This window comes from Oculina patagonica, chromosome 6, assembly GCF_052425735.1.
Source record: "Oculina patagonica isolate OP01 chromosome 6, crgOcupat, whole genome shotgun sequence".
NCBI lineage: Eukaryota > Metazoa > Cnidaria > Anthozoa > Scleractinia > Oculinidae > Oculina > Oculina patagonica.
In genome coordinates, this window is record NC_135763.1 from 31,000,424 (window position 1) to 31,019,260 (window position 18,837).

Here is an 18,837-nt window from a genome sequence, read left to right on the forward strand (position 1 = left end):
AGTCCTCATGTGGAGTGTTAGAAATCAGCTAACTATCCACTCAATTAAAACCGAGGCAATGATAATAAGAAAATCCTCTTTTGTTGGGCCTATACCTCCCCTCTACTTCAACACTGGCCATATCGACCTGGTTAACTATACCACTTGCCTTGGAGTTAAAATCGACAATAAGCTGACATGGTCTGTGCACATTGACTCAGTAAAGAAACATTTCACGCAGAAGGTTGGAGCGTTGAAGAGAACGAGAATGCTCCCCAAGAAGGCTCTCGAGGAAATATACTTTAAAACAATTATCCCCAGTGTAACATATGAAATCTCAGTATGGGGAAATTGTTCTCCTTCTGCACTGAACTCTCTACATCATATTCATGCAAGAGCAGCTCGTATTGTGAATAACCTTAATTCAACGATGGCAGATGACACATGTCTCATGAAATCCGATTGGCTGCCCATCTCCTACTTCTATAAAAAATCCGTACTGTTACTTATGCACAAAGTATATTATGAAACAACGACCCAATCAATATGCGAACTGTTTTCTAAAAGAGTTACTTCTAGATCTTCTCGTGTTCCTAACCAATTTAACATCATTAGATTTAAATCGGAGACTGGCAGAAACACCCTACAATACAGAGGTCCTGTAATCTGGAATTTTGTAAATAGATTAGTTAAAGTACCAGATAATTCTTATTCTTTTAAACAAATTTTACATAAACATGTTAAAATTATAGACAATTTTTCATTTGACAAGGGGGCAACAGTAGTCGCTAATAAAAAGGATGATTTTATATATTTTTAATCTATTATATTTTTAATGATGTATGTAAATTTCTCTTCTTTTTATCGTAAGTGTTAGTTAGTGTGCTAGTTTTAAATTTATAAATGTAATTCTTAATTTTTAGTATAGTAGGTCCACATCAGCCCTTTGGCTGCCTTTTTTACCCAACCTACATAGGCGTACAGGCATCTACGGTCCTGGGGGGGCGGAGACCTTTTTGCCCGAAAACAAAAATTGGCACAGGTTGAAAGCTGAATAAAAAGGCATATCATGAAATGAAAAATAAAACGTGCATTGAAACAGCTGTGTACAAACTTCGCCTGCTTGCTTTACTTCTTTAATTAATTTCGTTGCGTTGTCCGAAGGTGTCAATGCAATAAATCCTTTTTCGGATTTATTTTATTTATTCACTCTAGTTTAGGAAAACTTAAATTAATTTTGGGGAGTCAATTTACATTGTTTTCACCCAATTTGAAAGAAATACAAAAGCGTGTAAAACCATTGGTTTTAAAACATTTCGTTGAAAGTTTTAAGTTAGCCCTAGCCCTGAGAACTAAACATTTGAGTCAAAAGTATTAGCTTCATCACATTTATAACAGCTTTGTTTCACGGTCTTCCACTAAATCCATCGTGCGCAAACGCTCAAGCTTTGGAAAAGCTGATTGCCACTGAATCAAACTGAGGGGTCACGCAGAATTTGCGAGAAAAATCAAACATGATTATAGCAATTTGGGGGAGGAAACGAAAGCAGATGAATGAGAAATTTGGACTTTTGAATAACAAAGTTTGGCATATTTCCAATACTTTCGCTGTTGATGTAATTCGTTTTGAACGTAATGTTGTACAGACTTTTCGGCTTATTTTCTATTTTTCTCTAGGCTTGTTGCCCGAATTCTAAGCATTTTGCCCGAGAAATTTTGGCACTGGGGGGGCTGCAGCCCCCCTCGCCCCCCCCGCCTCGTACGCCTATGCCAACCTACTCATCAAATAAAGTATGTATGTACGTATGTAGGATGTTGTCCAATATTGAAGGTTTTACCAAAACAGCAGTTGTTTTATTTGTTGCATTGCCTATTTACATCAAAAAAAATACTTCGCTTTTCCATTTTACAATTTTTGTTTCTCGAAGATATTAGTCTTTTTCAGGCTACTCTACAATTCGAGTTGAAATAAAGTTCATGTTATGTTATGTTATTGAATAACATAACTGGGACACCTAATGAGCAGATGAGCCACTGGATACGATTCTGTTTTTGTAGGAATACCACATAATTTTACTTTATTACAAATTGTTGAATTCTTTACGTAGTTATACCTGTAAGGGCAGGTTTCACTTAAACAACAAAGCTTAACTCTCTAACAGACGAATACATGTATTAACTATCAGATGTAAAAAAAAAACGTTTTTTTGTTTTGAATTAATTATTTAAAGGAACACATTCCTTAAAGGGGCTATGTCACGGATTTTAACAGATTTTTAAACAGCCAAAATTTACATTTTTGTCCCTTTAAACCTAAAAATAATGGCCCATTTTTTTATTAAAAATTGCTATTTTAGAGCACTAGAACTGTTGACCGCTGTTTAAAAGCGCGATTGGCTGCGGATGGCTCGGACCTGTAAATGGATTGCAATTTGAAAACGTTAGCCAACATTTTCAAATTGTTCCGCGTGCCTTCAAAAAAAAATACCGATATTTATAGCCGACGTTTGATTTCTGTCCCCAAATAAAGATTATATATATCTTCAGTTAAATTTAAAAAGATAATGTTTTTCATGGGTAAAGTTCCCTAACACTTATTTCAGAACAGTTTAGAACAAAAATCTGCGAAATCCCCGTGGCATAGTCCTTTTAAGCAGTCTTCCAACATTGCATTTTGATTTTTTTTGTTAAATTTATATACAGGGAATGTGTGGTAATCTAGTCTGCGGAGCAGGCGCCTGTGTAGTTATCTTACTTCTAAATGCTATCTACCTTATTGTTACTTATTTTCGCGGGCACTTAATTTCGCGAAAATGTAACAGGAATATTTCGCGAGTCTTAACCCTTAACATGCTAAGCCCGGATTTTTCCGGGATTTGGAGGAATAGCCATTCTGCCACTTATGACGTCACCAATTTACACGTCAGCAGAGTTTTGTGATTTGCATCTGATAGAGCTTGGATAGATCTTTCCATAGGACTGTCCATCTTCAATATTGACTGCATTCCGACAGAGCTAATCGAAAAAAACGTGATCAGTTTTTGGTGTAAAATTGGTGCTAAAACAGGCCAAAATACCCGTACTTGATCACGATCTACTTTCCAGGGTTTTCCATTGATTCAGGTCAAAACTTTTTAGGCCAGTAGAAGGGGTGCACAGAGTAAAATATAGAGAGAATAAAAAAGCAGAGAAAAACGAAAAGGAAAGGAGCAAGGAAAAAAATCGGAACGTACATTTGTACATTTTACATTGTACATTTTTACATGGTAATTACATCAAAATCTTCCTGCATTGTCAGATAGTGCAATTTTAGCAAATTTAGAGAAAATTTGGACCGTAGAGCCAAGAAAATCGATTAACGGTTAAAAAAAAAACGCGTTTTTGGGAATAATTTCAGCATATTAAGGGTTAATTTTCGTGATTTGGCCAAAAATACGTAATTAGCATAAAAATAAAATAGAAATCGGTTGGATTTAATTTTCGCGGGTCTTTAATTTCGCGATTTTTTGAAAATCGCGAAAATCGCGAAAATTAAGTCCCGCGAAAATAAGTAACAATAAGGTATCTTTTTTTTAATAATAAAAAGAAACAGAGTATCATAGGGTTTCCTTTAAATTATAGAATAAAGGTTTGTTCAATCGCGATCCTCCATTAGTCTTTTTCTGTTATGACGTCAAAATTGACATATTCCTTGTCATCATACACTTCTAAGTTCACATATGTCTGCAGATCAAAGAAAATAAATAATAAGCCATCCAAACTTTGAACATTTACATCTAAAGACTGAAGGCAATCATTCCAAGATACAATTACACCGGGAATTACATAACGTTCTGTTTGGCTTAACCTGGGAGCATAGGTAGGGCTTTGAGCAACTTATCTTCTACCGTTCCTTTTTCCGAAATATAATTAGGAAAGCACTTAAATTCCAGGGAGAAGGTAGTTATTACGCAATTTCTAAATCATTTAATATTTTATACTTTTATGTAACACTGTAACATTTTTATCATATTATGATGTAATGTAATGTTTTAAGAGAGTCCTGAGAGGTAGAACGAAATGGTACACGACTTTAAGGCCAATACAAAGCATGAAAATTAGGTTAGTTAGTTAGTCCTTCGGGTGTTCTGTGACACACAAGGCCTCACTTGGAAAGTATTCAAAGTCGAACAAACGATACCATACATGTTTTGCATGAGGCAGACAACAGAAACGTGTTACTCACACATTTTGAATAAACGTCTATGTAGAATTCTTCAAACTAAATGTGAATAGCAAGGTTTACAGACACACAACTTGGTTCAAAGGGTAACACCTTAAACGAGATACTATTCGTGGGAATTTCTGCAGTGTGTGCTACAATATAAACTGAAACAGACCTGTTTGTCATCCAGAAGTCTTCTGACCGCAGAGCAAAGCCACTGGAATGTTGGCCTCTTGTGGGGCTGCTCTTCCCAACACTCGGTCATAATGGAATACCTGTAGAAAAACAGTCTTGTAGTTAAACTTTGTCCTCTTTTTGATTTCGGGAAACGACTGATACAACAACAACAAACAATCAATAAATAGTATCAATAAATAATTAGGCGGGTCCGAATGCCTGAAATAACTACAGAGTTAAAAAGGGCGGCAGCCAGTGTTACAATTATTTATGTACAAGTTTAGGTCGGTAAACACACAAACAACACAGAACATTGCAGCGAGCAAAAAAATAAAATAAAAGACAAATAAGTTAGAATATTGCATTAAATTCAGATGGACGTGGAAACACCACGCTAATGAAGTTTGATTCCAAAAAGAAGAGAATCGGAACAGAACATAGGCCCTACACAATTCACAATTTACCTTTCTCACGCTTTTTTCGTTAACGGTGACCTGTAATAATCTGTTACTTTAATTGTAATTCAAAAGAAGGATGCAAAGTAAAATACTAACAGTTCTTCAGAAATATGTCTTGGTCTAGGCATACGGTATCCTGCCTGCAACAGGTCAGCCACTTGTCGAGATTTTACTCCAGGATAAGGTGATTCACCTTCAAACGTTAAAACATACGTAAACCTGTGTTATTCTTTATGTCTTAGGTGAATGCTACACTGGTATAGTGCTTAACCCGAGGACGTACAAAGGGAGGGGAGAGGGTGTTTGCCATCTCCTCTTGAGGTTTTTCTTCAAAATTTTGAAGAGGATTTATACTACAATGCTAGAACTTCCAGTAGCTTTTCATTCATCCCTTGCGGAAAGTTTGATATGTCAACCATGTGTCCATGATAATTACCAGCAGGTCTGACAAAATATCGTCTTTTTAACATTTTGCTTTATTTTCCAGTTTTTTGTTTAATTTTGCTTTTTAATTTTAACTTTTGTATCAATTTCTTTTTTTCTGACTTTTCAAAAAGGTAAAATCCAAGTTGGCGTATCCAAAATGACGGCTTTTATGACGCCATGCGACGTCATAGCCAATACAAATTATACTTAACAAAATTGACATCAGATTGCTACGCGTCTGTCCTGTTATTGATAAAAAATTGCGTCATAACATTGTCAAATTGTTGGATCTACAACAAACTTTGACAATGTTATGACGAAATTTATAATCAAAAACAGGACAGACGCATAAAAAACTGATGTCAATTTGCTTTTTACAATAACAAAAAGCCAAATCTGATTTTAAAACGAAGGAAAGAAATGCACGAGGAAGACTGATGCGATTGCCGTGCGGCTACAGAATCTTAATTTCGTCGCTGTAATTTGGAGAATCACATTCAAAGGCTCGTAAATTGAAAGTTTGGTAAGAATACTGCCAATACTAGAAATACAAGAGAAAATTCGAATTGTTCAACTAACTTTTAATTCAGTGAAAAGTGTTCACAAAATAATCCTCTTAAAGACGGTTCAGCTTCTTAATTTCTCTGACAGCACAAAGAATTCGCTTAGTTATTGTAAGATAGCTTGTGGAGTAAGCTAAGGGCTCTCTATTAGTCCAGTCAATATAAGCCATTTCGTTGTCTAACCCAAAACAAATTGCAACAAAAATAAAACATGCCTTATTCGACTTTGCATATATCGAGGAATAACATACTAAAAGTCACCGTGAATCGGAGTATTGGAACCTCGTCTTTTTTTGCAATATTTGAACTACAATGAAAGATGACACATTTAATTTATGCATAACTAATGTGATTTTTACAAGTAACATTGAAGGGTCCTTATCGACAGAAATAATCAAGCTATCAAAACCAAACAACGACAAGCCAACAAATCACTTTATAACAAATGTAGCAGTTATTACTTATCCTATTTATTGCGTGAAATGACATTACTATTCTGCCCTTTTTGGTACCTTAGAGAACGTACTACCAGCGGCCGGATTCTGGCATAGATGCAAGTATAGTAACAACATTCGCTAATCGGATATTTCATTAAAAAAGCTGAGTTTTCTTCAAAAATTAAAGATACTGAAAACTGATAAAGTATAATTATACCTTTTTGATCAAAGAAGAAACGCTGGTCAAAAAAGTTACCGTCTGATAACTAGAATTGCAGCAAACAATTATGGCGGGAGTCTTGGATGAAACCCTTAACATAATCTGTCAGAAAACGTAATGCGTGAATTTGCTCCCCCAAAAAACCTTTCTGCTTATTGGAAGGTGCCTATAATTCCAAGAATCAACACTGATTGATCTTTGCAAAAGTCCCCCGAGTGACTGAGCCGTCACAGACGCCGGGGACACAACCCCGGCGTAACTATGGGCACGCCTCCATCTCTGCACTTAATTCTTTTACAAAAGTATGAACAAATTCTCTCAGGAGTAGCAGAATGATTTTGGACAAAAGAAAAAGGGTTTAAATATTTGGAAAAAGTTTGGTAACAACCTGCAAATGACTTGATAAACATGAATTCAAACTTTGAATTCAAACAACAACAACAACAACAACAACTTCATTCACCCTAAATATTTACAAAAGGAAGAGACATATATATGGTATTAATATAAAAATTAATGGTCTGGTGGCTTGAAATAACTGAAGAGTTTAAAAGGGCAGGCGCAGCCAGTGACAAGTATGGTATCACTCTATCCACTCAATATTAGCATTTGTATACAGCCACGTCAAATGCTATACAGTTTTGTACGCCAATCGTCGCATTTGTTCAACCACTGCGGTGGAAAGCATTAACTCATCAACAGACACGCCTTTTTCTCGCTGTTTTGAAATCCTTTTTAAAAAATAAAAAAATAAAACAAATATTTTAACAGGATTAACCCATCAGTACTTTGGAGTACTGTTATTTTAGGGGTCCTGTAAGATATTAAAATTTAAAAAGATGACTTACAAAGTTTAAAAAAAGTTTAGAAATGTTAAAAAGACAACGGTTAAAAACAAATAAAAACTTATGAATAAAAATTACAAAAAAAATGGTCTATACCTTTTTGTTTAAAAAGAAGTCTAGAGTTAAATTTTTTCATGTCCGACGGTAAACAATTAAAAACTGACGCTCCTAAAAACGAAAAACTCCGACGGCCAAACTCTAGCTTCATTCTCGGCAGGACATAAGCCATACCTACTCATGCCATGTGCAACTAAGACACTGTATGTATGACGTTATTTCCAGTCGTTACTTTACATATGTTTCAAAAAATATGGCTCTGCCACTGTATTTTTGGATGGTTATCGAAGAAGACCAGCCACCAAATAAGTTATAGTTCGTCGCGATACTACCTCTGCATTTTAAACGGCATAATAATACAGTTGATGCAACACTGTAATAGTTGGAGATTATACATTCCTCCTTTCACTCTGTTCAAGAGCAGTGGACATAAATTATGATCTGACTGAACCAGCACATAAATTAACTCACAAAGTAAATATTGGCATTGGCATTCAAAAATCTGTTTTATTTTTCTTTTGCCCAAAATCATTCTGCTACTCCTGAAAGAATTTGTTCATCCTTTTGTAAAAGAATTAAGTGCAGAGATGGAGGCGTGCCCATAGTTACGCCGGGGTTGTGTCCCCGGCGTCTGTGACGGCTCCGTCACTCGGGGGACTTTTGCAACTGAAGATAGAAGTCTTTATTAAGAAGCTAGTCACAACAAACGTGTGGCTTTACAATAAAAAAAAACAATCTAAAATAAGCTAAACTAGTAAAATGAACCTATTTTATGTATCAGTTACAAGGATTTTAAGAAATAAATTTAAAAAGACATCTATTTACAAAAGTGCGTTTGAAACGTTCTGTTTTTACTTTAGGGAGTATAAAGTCATGGCCCCTTTCTCTAAGAGCTCTGTTCCGTTTGGGTGGGAGCAAGTCATATAATACATGGCCAGTGTCACTTGTGATTCTGTTGAAAAGATCACTGTCCCTATTCTTAATAATAGAGATCAATCAGTGTTGATTTTTGGAATTATAGGCACCTTCCAATAAGCAGAAAGGGTTCATTTTGGGGGAGCAAATTCACGCATTACGTTTTCTGACAGATTATGTTAAGGGTTTCATCCAAGACTCTTTTTTGACCAGCGTTTCTTCTTTGATCAAAGGTATAATTATACTTTATCAGTTTTCAGTATCTTTAATTTTTGAAGAAAACTCAGCTTTTTTAATGAAATATCCGATTAGCGAACGTTGTTACTATACTTGCATCTATGCCAGAATCCGGCCGCTGGTAGTACGTTCTCTAAGGTACCAAAAAGGGCAGAATAGTAATGTCATTTCACGCAATAAATAGGATAAGTAATAACTGCTACATTTGTTATAAAGTGATTTGTTGGCTTGTCGTTGTTTGGTTTTGACAGCTTGATTATTTCTGTCGATAAGGACCCTTCAATGTTACTTGTAAAAATCACATTAGTTATGCATAAATTAAATGTGTCATCTTTCATTGTAGTTCAAATATTGCAAAAAAAGACGAGGTTCCAATACTCCGATTCACGGTGACTTTTAGTATGTTATTCCTCAATATATGCAAAGTCAAATAAGGCATGTTTTATTTTTGTTGCAATTTGTTTTGGGTGTAATACTAAGTTGACTGGACTATATGCAGTGCAAAAAAAATGGGGCTGCGCCTTACTCCAAACGCCTAATGAAGTTGTGTAAGCCCCGAACTGGAGATTGAGCTTAGGATCTTGCAGTAATCCTGGTAGCGCATAGGATGTGAGAACCAAAGCACCAATTACTGTCCAATAACAAAACGTTTTCACCAAGCATTTACATACCGATAGTGAACACCTCCCACATAACAATGCCGTAAGACCATCTGTAAAAAGCAAGTATCGAACAGTCAATTTATAATGGTCTTTTTTATAATTCAGTAAATTGTCAACGAAAATGAAGTCGTCTGATCCCTTTTTAACATAGTGTTGTTGAATTTTGAGTTTTCTAGGGAATTACCCATTATAAACACGAGCAAAGTACGTTTTTTTTTTCAGTTCGTTAAAGTACCTATGACAAAAAAATATGCGCTGATTTATGAAAAGCAATTATTATGAGACGCTAGGAATAGACAACCCGTTTGTCTTTGAATAAGGCACAGGACAGAAATTCAAGGAAGAAATATTTGACAACATTTTGAGGAAACAGACAAAGGCTACTTGTAGCCGTCTTTTACATTAAAAATGGCCAATCCTTTCTAACTGTTCAACATGGATGTGCATGAACTGAAATTGACAGTTACATACTTAAAAACGTTTGGTTAAAATAAAATTGAACTGGCTGAATTAAACTTACATGTCACTCATAGTACTAGATTTGCCATAGAATAGGGATTCTGGGGGCATCCATTTAACTGGCAGGCGAGCCTTGAAATAACAAAAAAAACGAAAACAAGTAAACAAAGCAAAACAGCTAGCCAGCCAGCCAGCCAGCCAGACAGACAGACAAGAAGGCCGAACAAACTAAGATATCATAAGCACGAACAAAAGAACCAGCTTCGATCAAATGAAGGAATGTATGTACGTATGAATGAATAACTAGCGTAACATTCAATTGCTTACGGTGCTTGTTTAAAGATAAATTGACAATCACCTGAGTACTTCTCGTGTAAACATCTCCCTGCAGACCACGTGCTAAACCAAAGTCGGAAATTTTACACAATTTGTCCTCACCCACCAACACATTTCGAGCGGCTAAATCACGATGAACAACCTAAAAATTAATAACAATCTAGATGAAAAAGTATTGTTATTCCTTTCCAAGAAAAGCTGCTTATTTATTCGTAACAACAAGTTTCATTCTAGCGACAGAGCTGATCGAGTTTCTCTTTTTTACTTAGCTTGATTAGTGGTTTACCTTCATTGTTGCCAGATAGTTCATACCATCAGCAATCATCCAAGCAAAAGATAACAGATCCTTTTCACTCAGTCTGGAGTTTGGTCTTTTTTCTCCTGTGTTGTAAGTGTCCTCGATTCCTCTGCTTTTGCGCAGGTATCCCAACAAATCACCATACGGTAAATATTCCAAAACAATCAACAGCGGATCTGCAATTGTAAAATAATTATAAAATTGTTACGAGCTTACCTAGATGTAGTCTGAAAATTGATTCATCGATATACGAAGTCAGATGCGTATTGATGGAGATTTTGAACATTTTTTGATCTCATACCCTCAGCACAAATGGTCACACTAGTCGTTGGTATGTGCAAGATTTGGTTGGTATTGGTGAAAACAAAAACCCCTATCATATTAGCTTCTAGAGAAGCCTGGTTGAATTTGGAATTATAGTAGGAAGTAGCAAGGGTTGACAGGCCGCACAACTTCTACCCTTATGAAACGTTGCGTCATTCAGGGATAAAATGCGAAGCAGATTGACCAGTGGTTATATGCACTTCAAACATAATTTATTATACTTCCGGAACAGTTATTAACGATATTCTCCTAAACGCAACCCCACCCAATAAAGAAAAACGCCATCAAGAACAACAAAGATTGGATTTCCGTTTTCATCATTTGAATGTGTCGTATCAAACTAAACAAATTAAACAGGCAAAAGGGAAACGCTTAAAGAAATACATATAGAAATTTTAAAAAAAAAATGTCCATTACCTTTCTCAATGCAACAACCAATGAGCTTAACAACATGGGAATGAGGCTGCAAAGATTTCATGACATCTAATTCACTGAGCATGTCTTGTAAGTCCTTCTGTGAGGCATTGTCTACATTACAAAAAGGGGACTTATCATCAAGCTTGAAAGATATTTGATTTTGGCCAGTCTCAAGAGACAAACGGTCAGAATGGGTCAAAAAGGAAAGAAGATAGAGTCCTGTTTGCACTTACTTTATATCAACTATATACTTCAAAATAATGCCGAAAAACAAAAGAAAAAGCGTAATTTTCCCACAACGTTAACTACCCTTATAAAAGGGTGACGTTTTAGTTAAAAGTTCACTGCATATAGGAGAGTTGAAAAGTATCACTGCAACTGTACCGCTATAAACTGGGATTCAGTTAAAATAAAGACTGCCCAATAAAGTGAAAAAGACTAAAATGCAAAATACAGAGTTACCTTTCAGGGTTTTTACTGCAACTTTTGATCGCGAAGCTCCGTAAATTGCCTTTGACACCTGACCAAAGTTTCCAGCCCCCAGTAATTTCACTAACGTTATTTGGTCACGGTAGAGTTTAAAATCATCACACATGTCATCAACAACATTCTGATATGCAGCCATGGAATACATCGAAACATCTAGGAAAAGTATGGCAATTTTTGTTTTAAATTTAGAAAGAATAAGCGTTTGCCTTTTTATTGTCGCAGTAAACTCGTTGTAGTTTTGACACGCTGCATAGCCCATCGACAAAAAATTGCGACTTTTGTAACATGAACACTTCTTTAATACGTAGACTACAATGCTAAATTAGAGGATACTGTGTTACAGAAAAGGAAATTCTGTAAAAAAAACCCCCCTGAAACATGTTAAAAATCCCACAAGGGTGGAGGCTGACCAATTGGCTATTTGGGTTGAATTCGGAAATACCGAGAAGAAATTCAGCTAGTAGCAGGACAGATGATTCGAACCTGGGACCTCCAAATTTCATGTCCAACGCCCTTAACTACTCCATAATGCTCGTCAAACGTTTTTTAGCACCTCTGCCGCCAAAATGGTTAAAAATCAATACTGTACCAAGCTTAAATTTGGCTAATAAAACACAACATTGTGCTGTGGTAAAAGAAGGGAAAAAAAATGATCTTTTGTCCGAAATAAGGATGAACGGTCCCTGGTAACTTCCTCAATTGACGCGAAAACCATACGCCAGTCGTAACTGGGTTGTGCAGGTACTGCTGCTAAGATTGGTGTATCTTGTTCTATTTGGCTGGCTCAAAGCAAACTTTCTAAAACTGCATCGATCGAGGCTAACATATCTTTGACTGGTCATGCAGTTTGTTTTCTAGTGTTCTAGTGTTTATAATCGATCGGTCTGTCCAGCCTGGGATCCAAAGATATCTTTGCCAATAACACGAACTTGATTAATTGCATAACAGGTGCTACGATCAAGTCTTACCTTCGTACAACCCGATCGTGGATTCGTTTGTTTTTGGCATGTCAGCACGTCTGGCCCTCTTTTGACGGCGCCTCCTATTTCAATCATATGAACAATGAAACGTTAACATTCAAGATTCTTTTTATACTTGAGATTTACTGACTGAGGGGTATTAAAAGCCATTTCATACTGCAAGCGTTATCCGCATACCTTACAGATACTGTTGTCATGCGAGATGAGTGCTTATAAAAGTTCATGTGCTTTAATGTTTTAGCGTTTTTGTTTTACCTTGCTACCAGACTGACCTTTTAATGACGGTGTAGCAGGCAAAAGAAACGACCACAACTATCAATAAACCAACAAATCCAGCAAAACCATAGATAATGTACAGGTACATGGCAGTCTTGGAGTCTGTTGAGGATAAGTGATATATAGTTTGTATGGTGCACGTTGGGGTAATAATTTTTGAAAAGAACTTGGTGACTGACGTTTCGACAACCTGAGCGGAAGTCATCTTCAGAGTCAAGGGAAACGAAGCTGATTACAGTGATTTGTCAGTTATGGTACATTTACGATAAATTCCGAAATAATTGACGTTTTTATTTCAAGAAGCGTTTTTGAAGGGCGTTATATTTTGGGGGAGGAAGAGGGTGGGCTTGTATTTCTGTTGAATACTTAGGGACTGACCATTATTTTTTGGGAGGGGGGTGGGGGATGAAAAATATTGAAAAAAAACTGTTTGCAGGGCCTGGAAAGACAAAATAAATTGTTTGCAAACACGATATGTATAACAAAATATAGTAAGAATTTTGAAAAAATTGTTTGCAGAGGTGTATAAACTAAAAAAAAAGTTTGCAGAGGAACAATTTTCATCCCCCCTTAAGAAAATAATGGTCCGTCCCTTATGTAGTTGTTAAGTTCCTCTCTCTTGATCATTTTTCTTACATAATGAACGATTTCTTTCCCTAAAATTTTGTTTGTAATAATTCTTTAAGTAATTATGGTAATTTATACTATTATTTGTAACGAAAAATTATTTCCCATTGCTTAAAGTTTCTTCAGTTACCTTCAGTTGTCGGGACAGTTGTAGAGGAAGCTATGAAAAAGATAAAATACATACAGAGTTAAGTTTTTGGTGCTAAGGAGGCTTTTGTTAATAGACTTCCAACTAAAAAACGCCATACCCATAGAAAATTAACAGACCCATGTTATTGGGTTTTCATGGTCATCATGGCTAGCGGCATTGTTCGCGGGCGACCTACCTACCAACCTACCTACCTACCTACCTACCTACCTACCTACCTACCTACCTACCTACCTACCTACCTACCTACCTACCAACCTACCTACCTACCTACCTACCTACCTACCTACCTACCTACCTACCTACCTACCTACCTACCTACCTATTTACCTACTTACCTACCTACCTACCTACCTACTTACCTACCTACCTACCTACCTACCTACCTACCTACCTACCTACTTACCTACCTACCTACCAACCTACCTACCTATCTACCTACTTACCTACCTACCTACCTACCTACTCCTACCTACCTACCTACCTACCTACCTACCTATCTACCTACCTACCAACCTACCTACCTACCAACCTACCTACCTATCTACCTACTTACCTACCTACCTACCTACCTACTTACCTATCTATCTACCTACCTACCTACCTACCTACCTACCTACCTACCTATCTACCTACCTAGCTACCTACCTACCTACCTACCTACCTGCCACCTACCTACCTACCTACCTACCTACCTACCTACCTACCAACCTACCTACCTACCTACCTACCTATCTACCTACCTACTTACCTACCTACCTACCTACCTACCTACTTACCTACCTTCCCTACCTACCTACCTACCTACCTACCTATCTACCAACCTACCTACCTACCTACCTACTTACCTATCTACCAATCCAGCCAGTCAGTCACACTTACCTACCTATGTACCTACCCATCTACCTGTCTTCTTAACAACCTAACTACTTTCCAACCTGCCTACCTATCTACCTACGTACCTGCTTGTCTGCCTGCTTATTGTTTACGTACTCATATCAATTCAGTCAAAACTTGAAATTAAAAACGTGTAATTACCTTCAGTTCCGGGTGCTGTTGTGGAAAAGACACAAAAGAGACAAAAATACAAACAATTACTTCAATGTCTGTTGTTACTTAGTTAATTATTTTAAAAAAAGTTGTTTCAGAACAGAGCTTTTATGCAATTTTGTCATGCCCGAGAATTATACAATACCCGCAATACTGCGCACGTTGTTTCCTCTCCTATGATCTTTCAGAAGACCGACGCACAGATGATGTCATTGCGTCACATGCGCAATATTATTATATAGTCAAAGTCTTTACCGACAAAATTTTGTAAATCAGCGTGCAAGGTTTTGATGTACGCACGCACTAGCTTTCAATATTCTAGAATATACTGCACAAACTCCATGACTTACTTAAGCCATCAGTCCTCACTGTGATTGCAGTAAAGTTTCCGTCCACGCCATGTCTTCTTTTGGCCACCTCACTGACTCTGTTTTTAGCGTAGATTTTAAAAGTGTAATTGGAAAATGGAGAAAGATCTGCTACAATCACTTTCTTCGCGTTCAATCCTTCCTTATATGGTATGTAACTGACACCAATTTCGCAATAATCCTCCACGCACGTTTTATCACTGTCACATGGCTTACGACATTCGACATCATAATACACGTCAGTGTGATCACCAGTTATTTCAGGAAGTACCCATCTTATCTCGACTGTACTTTGGTTAACAAATGCAATAGTGACATTCCTCGGGGCTGATGGTAAAACTGGAAGAAAAAAAAATCACATATTTATTGCAAGATTGTTAAATTGACGCGACCAAGAAAATGTTTTGATTTGGTTTGCAAAACAAAGTAAAGATGAATTATAATTAATCAGTCATTGTGTTCTCTAAGCAATCTTTATTCCAGGACAAGACTTCTGTAATTTTAATTCTTTAAAACAAAATGTCATTGATAGCAGTACCAAACTCATGTTAAAGTAAATATGGGGGAAGTCACCAAAATGATTACGGTTATTATCAGAAGCCGGTAATGAACTACCACCGACAATGTGTCCAAAAATATTCACATTACTTACTTGTGCAATTGAGACCCTGCTGATCATTATACTTTCCATCTGGACAGGCTGAAATGGAATAAAAAAGAACAAAGCTGGTATTCGTATCTGTTACACTGCCTCGTCCGCGGAGGAACCTGAATCACCCCATGATGTTTGTAATGATACTAGATGGATTATTCTTTCTATATCCGATAAATAGAAACCATGTCTTCCCGATTAAAGTTGAGAAATGGAAAATGTAATATTTCTAGTAATATCCTCAGTCAAACGTTAGTATCAGTCATGCCTGATATTTAGGCTTTACCAGCACTTATTGGTAAACTTTAAATCACCTATTGGCAAACGTCCCCGAAATGAATTGTAGGCTCCAGGTGTGGTCTAAATCAAACATTGAGAATTCCACAACTTATTATCCTCACGACGTGAACAACATATAGTTCGTACCGTCTTATGGTAATGTCTATTTTTCTGAATAGAGACATGTGCAGCATAATGTATACTGGCAGTTCCGTTGGCTGTTAGTATATGTTTTACTGCACCAGCTCTAGCTATGTTTTCCAGCCTCATCCCATACATGGCGTTCGCTATTTCTTCAGGTCAACTTTATCTTGCCTGGGTAACACGCTTGAGCGCTAAGCTACGCCGTGCTGATGAGACCCATGGAAATCGAAACAGGTCGATCAGCCATGGTGGGTAAAAAAGGTATTTCACCTTAACTGCCGAAAATTTTCAAAATTTAACACACCTTCGCATGTTCCGTGAACATTCCGCATGTCCTCCTTGCAAACGCATTTTCCTCCAAGTCCACTGATGTTCCACTGGCCATTACTCTTACAGTGAACATACATACTTCCTGCTTCTTGCACGGCATCTTCGTTACAATATCCTTCAATTCGAATGGATTCTGAATCATTTGCTGGAGATACAGTCCTTGGTAGCGTCACCAAGCTGTTGCTGAGTGTTTCACCTGCGCAAACGTTGTAAGTGACTTCCACAGAGTACAGAACATTACAAGCTCCATAATTGTGGAATGCTAATAGAACATACTTTCCCGTAATGTGGAAATTTATTGTTGCAAAAGTTTGTTTATTGATAGGCTGTTTAATTTCGGCCACTTTTTCATACGCTGCAGGGTTATTAAGAGGGTTAGGATATTGACCTGGTTCTGCCCAAGGCTGATAGGACTGGCTTACATACAAGTCAAACATATCCACACAATAAGGTCCTCCATTGGTCGGTGAGAATGTAGAACAACTTGTGATGCGGTACCCGATAGTGATGTCAATCCTGTTAGCTTCACTGACTGCGATTTGATCACTAATTAGCCAACTGTTTGGTTGGGGATCCGACTGTGTTAAGCCGACATCACATGCTGTATATCTAGGTAGTTGTTTCGGAAACTTTACCTTCGTCTTTCTCTCCCACTGCAAAAATTTAAATTCCAAAACAAACAAGCAATGAATAAATAAACATCGAAAATAAAAAAAATTGTCATTCTACTTGTCTATTCAGTAAGTAATATATTTTGTTCTGAGTTTGCCTCAACCATTCTCAGCAAGATTGAAAGACTCTCAGTGACACGGTGGCTATAAATGTTTTCAGCGTTTTAATGACAACCAAGCATTTACAAAACTTTGAGGACTTTTAAAGAAAAGTAAATAATCAACGCAGTCAGAAAAATCCAACCCTGGATAGCTGGGTTAATAGATGTATAAATAAATTCATAAACAATTCGCTTGTTATGGACGGGTCAGCAAGTAAGGCTGCATTAAAGTTTACAGGGAGCGAAAGAAAATTAAGAAACGGGCTGAAAGACTAGATAGTTCGTTAGTTAGTTTTTGATCTTTCATTGTATTAGTTTTATTTACATTTTTACATTTTTGAGTCTAATGCTTGCGTGCGCTTTGCGCATGCGCATTAGACTCTTTGTTATATGAAAAAAGCTGTTAGCAATCCCAAGGGAATGGTTCGGGATCGATAATCGTTCGCTGTAATGTAGAAAACAATGATCAGCTGCAAGAACGGACTCCGTACGGACACGCACGATTAGTTTCAATTAAAAACAGCCAATCAGCGACACGTGTTCCCACGCATAATTAAAAGTTCTTTCTCAAGTCACGATTATTCAACACTTGAACAGGACGAAATAATTTTCCAGTTAAGACATTTGTAAGCTTTTTGTGAAATAAATCTTCGTTTTCAGTTCAGTTAAGCACTTGTGTTTTCGTCTTGCTTAAAAAGCAAGACGTCTTTGAGAAAAAATATTTCGACGGCGACTCGCGTTTATTTACACAATGCGACCAAATATTTATTTTGTTTTAAAAAATAGAAAACTTTACCTCGGTTTTTGTATTTAAGTCATTCGAATTTTGACCAATTTTTTCTTTACAGTGCAAACAAAAACCTTCAAAAATAAAAGATGTACATGGATAAATGTAAATCAAGTTACGCGACTAAATCAAAATGCGTTTGTTTGGCCGCTTTGCAGTATTACACTGTCCCGGCCTTTGCCATACACTGAAATCGAATTTCATGCTTTTACGACTCTCAGAGATCTTAAGTTCTTCTTACAGCTAGAAAAATCATAAAATGGTTACATTGATATGGAAGTGATGATTCGCGAAATTTGTACATCATGATAAACAGTCTTCGCTCCTGTGTATGGTAGCTCGATAATAATTGCCTAGTTTCCAGCGTTCAAAAGGTCATCATTATATTGACGTGAGCATTTACACCCGTTTTTAGGAAAATCTGTCACTAAGTGCTTACAGTACAATGGAGTAACAGTCACTATTTCAAGTGCTTTTATTGCAAAATCTGTTTCAAGAGTCATCATCAAAATGGTGAAAAATCTGAAAGAAAACGATGTGAAGTTCTTCAACCCTTGTTGTAATGAACATGCTTTTTGTAAATCGTCACGCAATCTTGTCCAAATGTTTAATCGTTTCTGCTTTTACGGACAATACGGAAGAAGTAACATCAGCTCCTGTTCATACTTTAAATTTTGTGAAGCATATAACATTTATGACTGTTTCGTTTTCATCCATAATCATCCACGATGCCCCTAGCTTGCTATAAGCATTTTAAATTAAACTCCCGAACACAAACCTCTAATCAATTTTAACCGGCTTACGAAAACCGCGCAATCTGTATCACTATGCCATACGGCATGAGACTCATGTCACCCTTGGTGACCTATTTTTTAATATTCTATTGTATTAGAGTGAGTTCAGTTAACCCATGAAATAGTT

At 36.8% G+C, this 18,837-nt stretch overlaps 1 protein-coding gene across 1 annotated transcript in view; it reads right to left on the reverse strand.

Annotated features, from left to right (window-relative positions):
* LOC144658128 (ephrin type-A receptor 4-A-like) overlaps window positions 1-18,837 on the reverse strand; it is a 109,965-nt gene that overhangs the window by 80,522 nt on the left and 10,606 nt on the right. The window contains exons 3-18 of the mRNA XM_078518468.1: window positions 16,332-17,010; window positions 15,605-15,652; window positions 14,935-15,291; window positions 14,573-14,587; window positions 13,517-13,546; window positions 12,756-12,861; window positions 12,472-12,545; window positions 11,477-11,656; window positions 11,015-11,125; window positions 10,262-10,449; window positions 9,998-10,117; window positions 9,701-9,771; window positions 9,190-9,230; window positions 4,915-5,011; window positions 4,359-4,458; window positions 3,535-3,702 (exon numbers count right to left, since the gene is read on the reverse strand). Of these exons, the coding sequence (XP_078374594.1) occupies window positions 3,631-3,702; window positions 4,359-4,458; window positions 4,915-5,011; window positions 9,190-9,230; window positions 9,701-9,771; window positions 9,998-10,117; window positions 10,262-10,449; window positions 11,015-11,125; window positions 11,477-11,656; window positions 12,472-12,545; window positions 12,756-12,861; window positions 13,517-13,546; window positions 14,573-14,587; window positions 14,935-15,291; window positions 15,605-15,652; window positions 16,332-17,010 (2,289 nt within the window). The 3' untranslated portion in view covers window positions 3,535-3,630. The remainder of the gene's footprint in view (window positions 1-3,534; window positions 3,703-4,358; window positions 4,459-4,914; window positions 5,012-9,189; window positions 9,231-9,700; window positions 9,772-9,997; window positions 10,118-10,261; window positions 10,450-11,014; window positions 11,126-11,476; window positions 11,657-12,471; window positions 12,546-12,755; window positions 12,862-13,516; window positions 13,547-14,572; window positions 14,588-14,934; window positions 15,292-15,604; window positions 15,653-16,331; window positions 17,011-18,837) is intronic.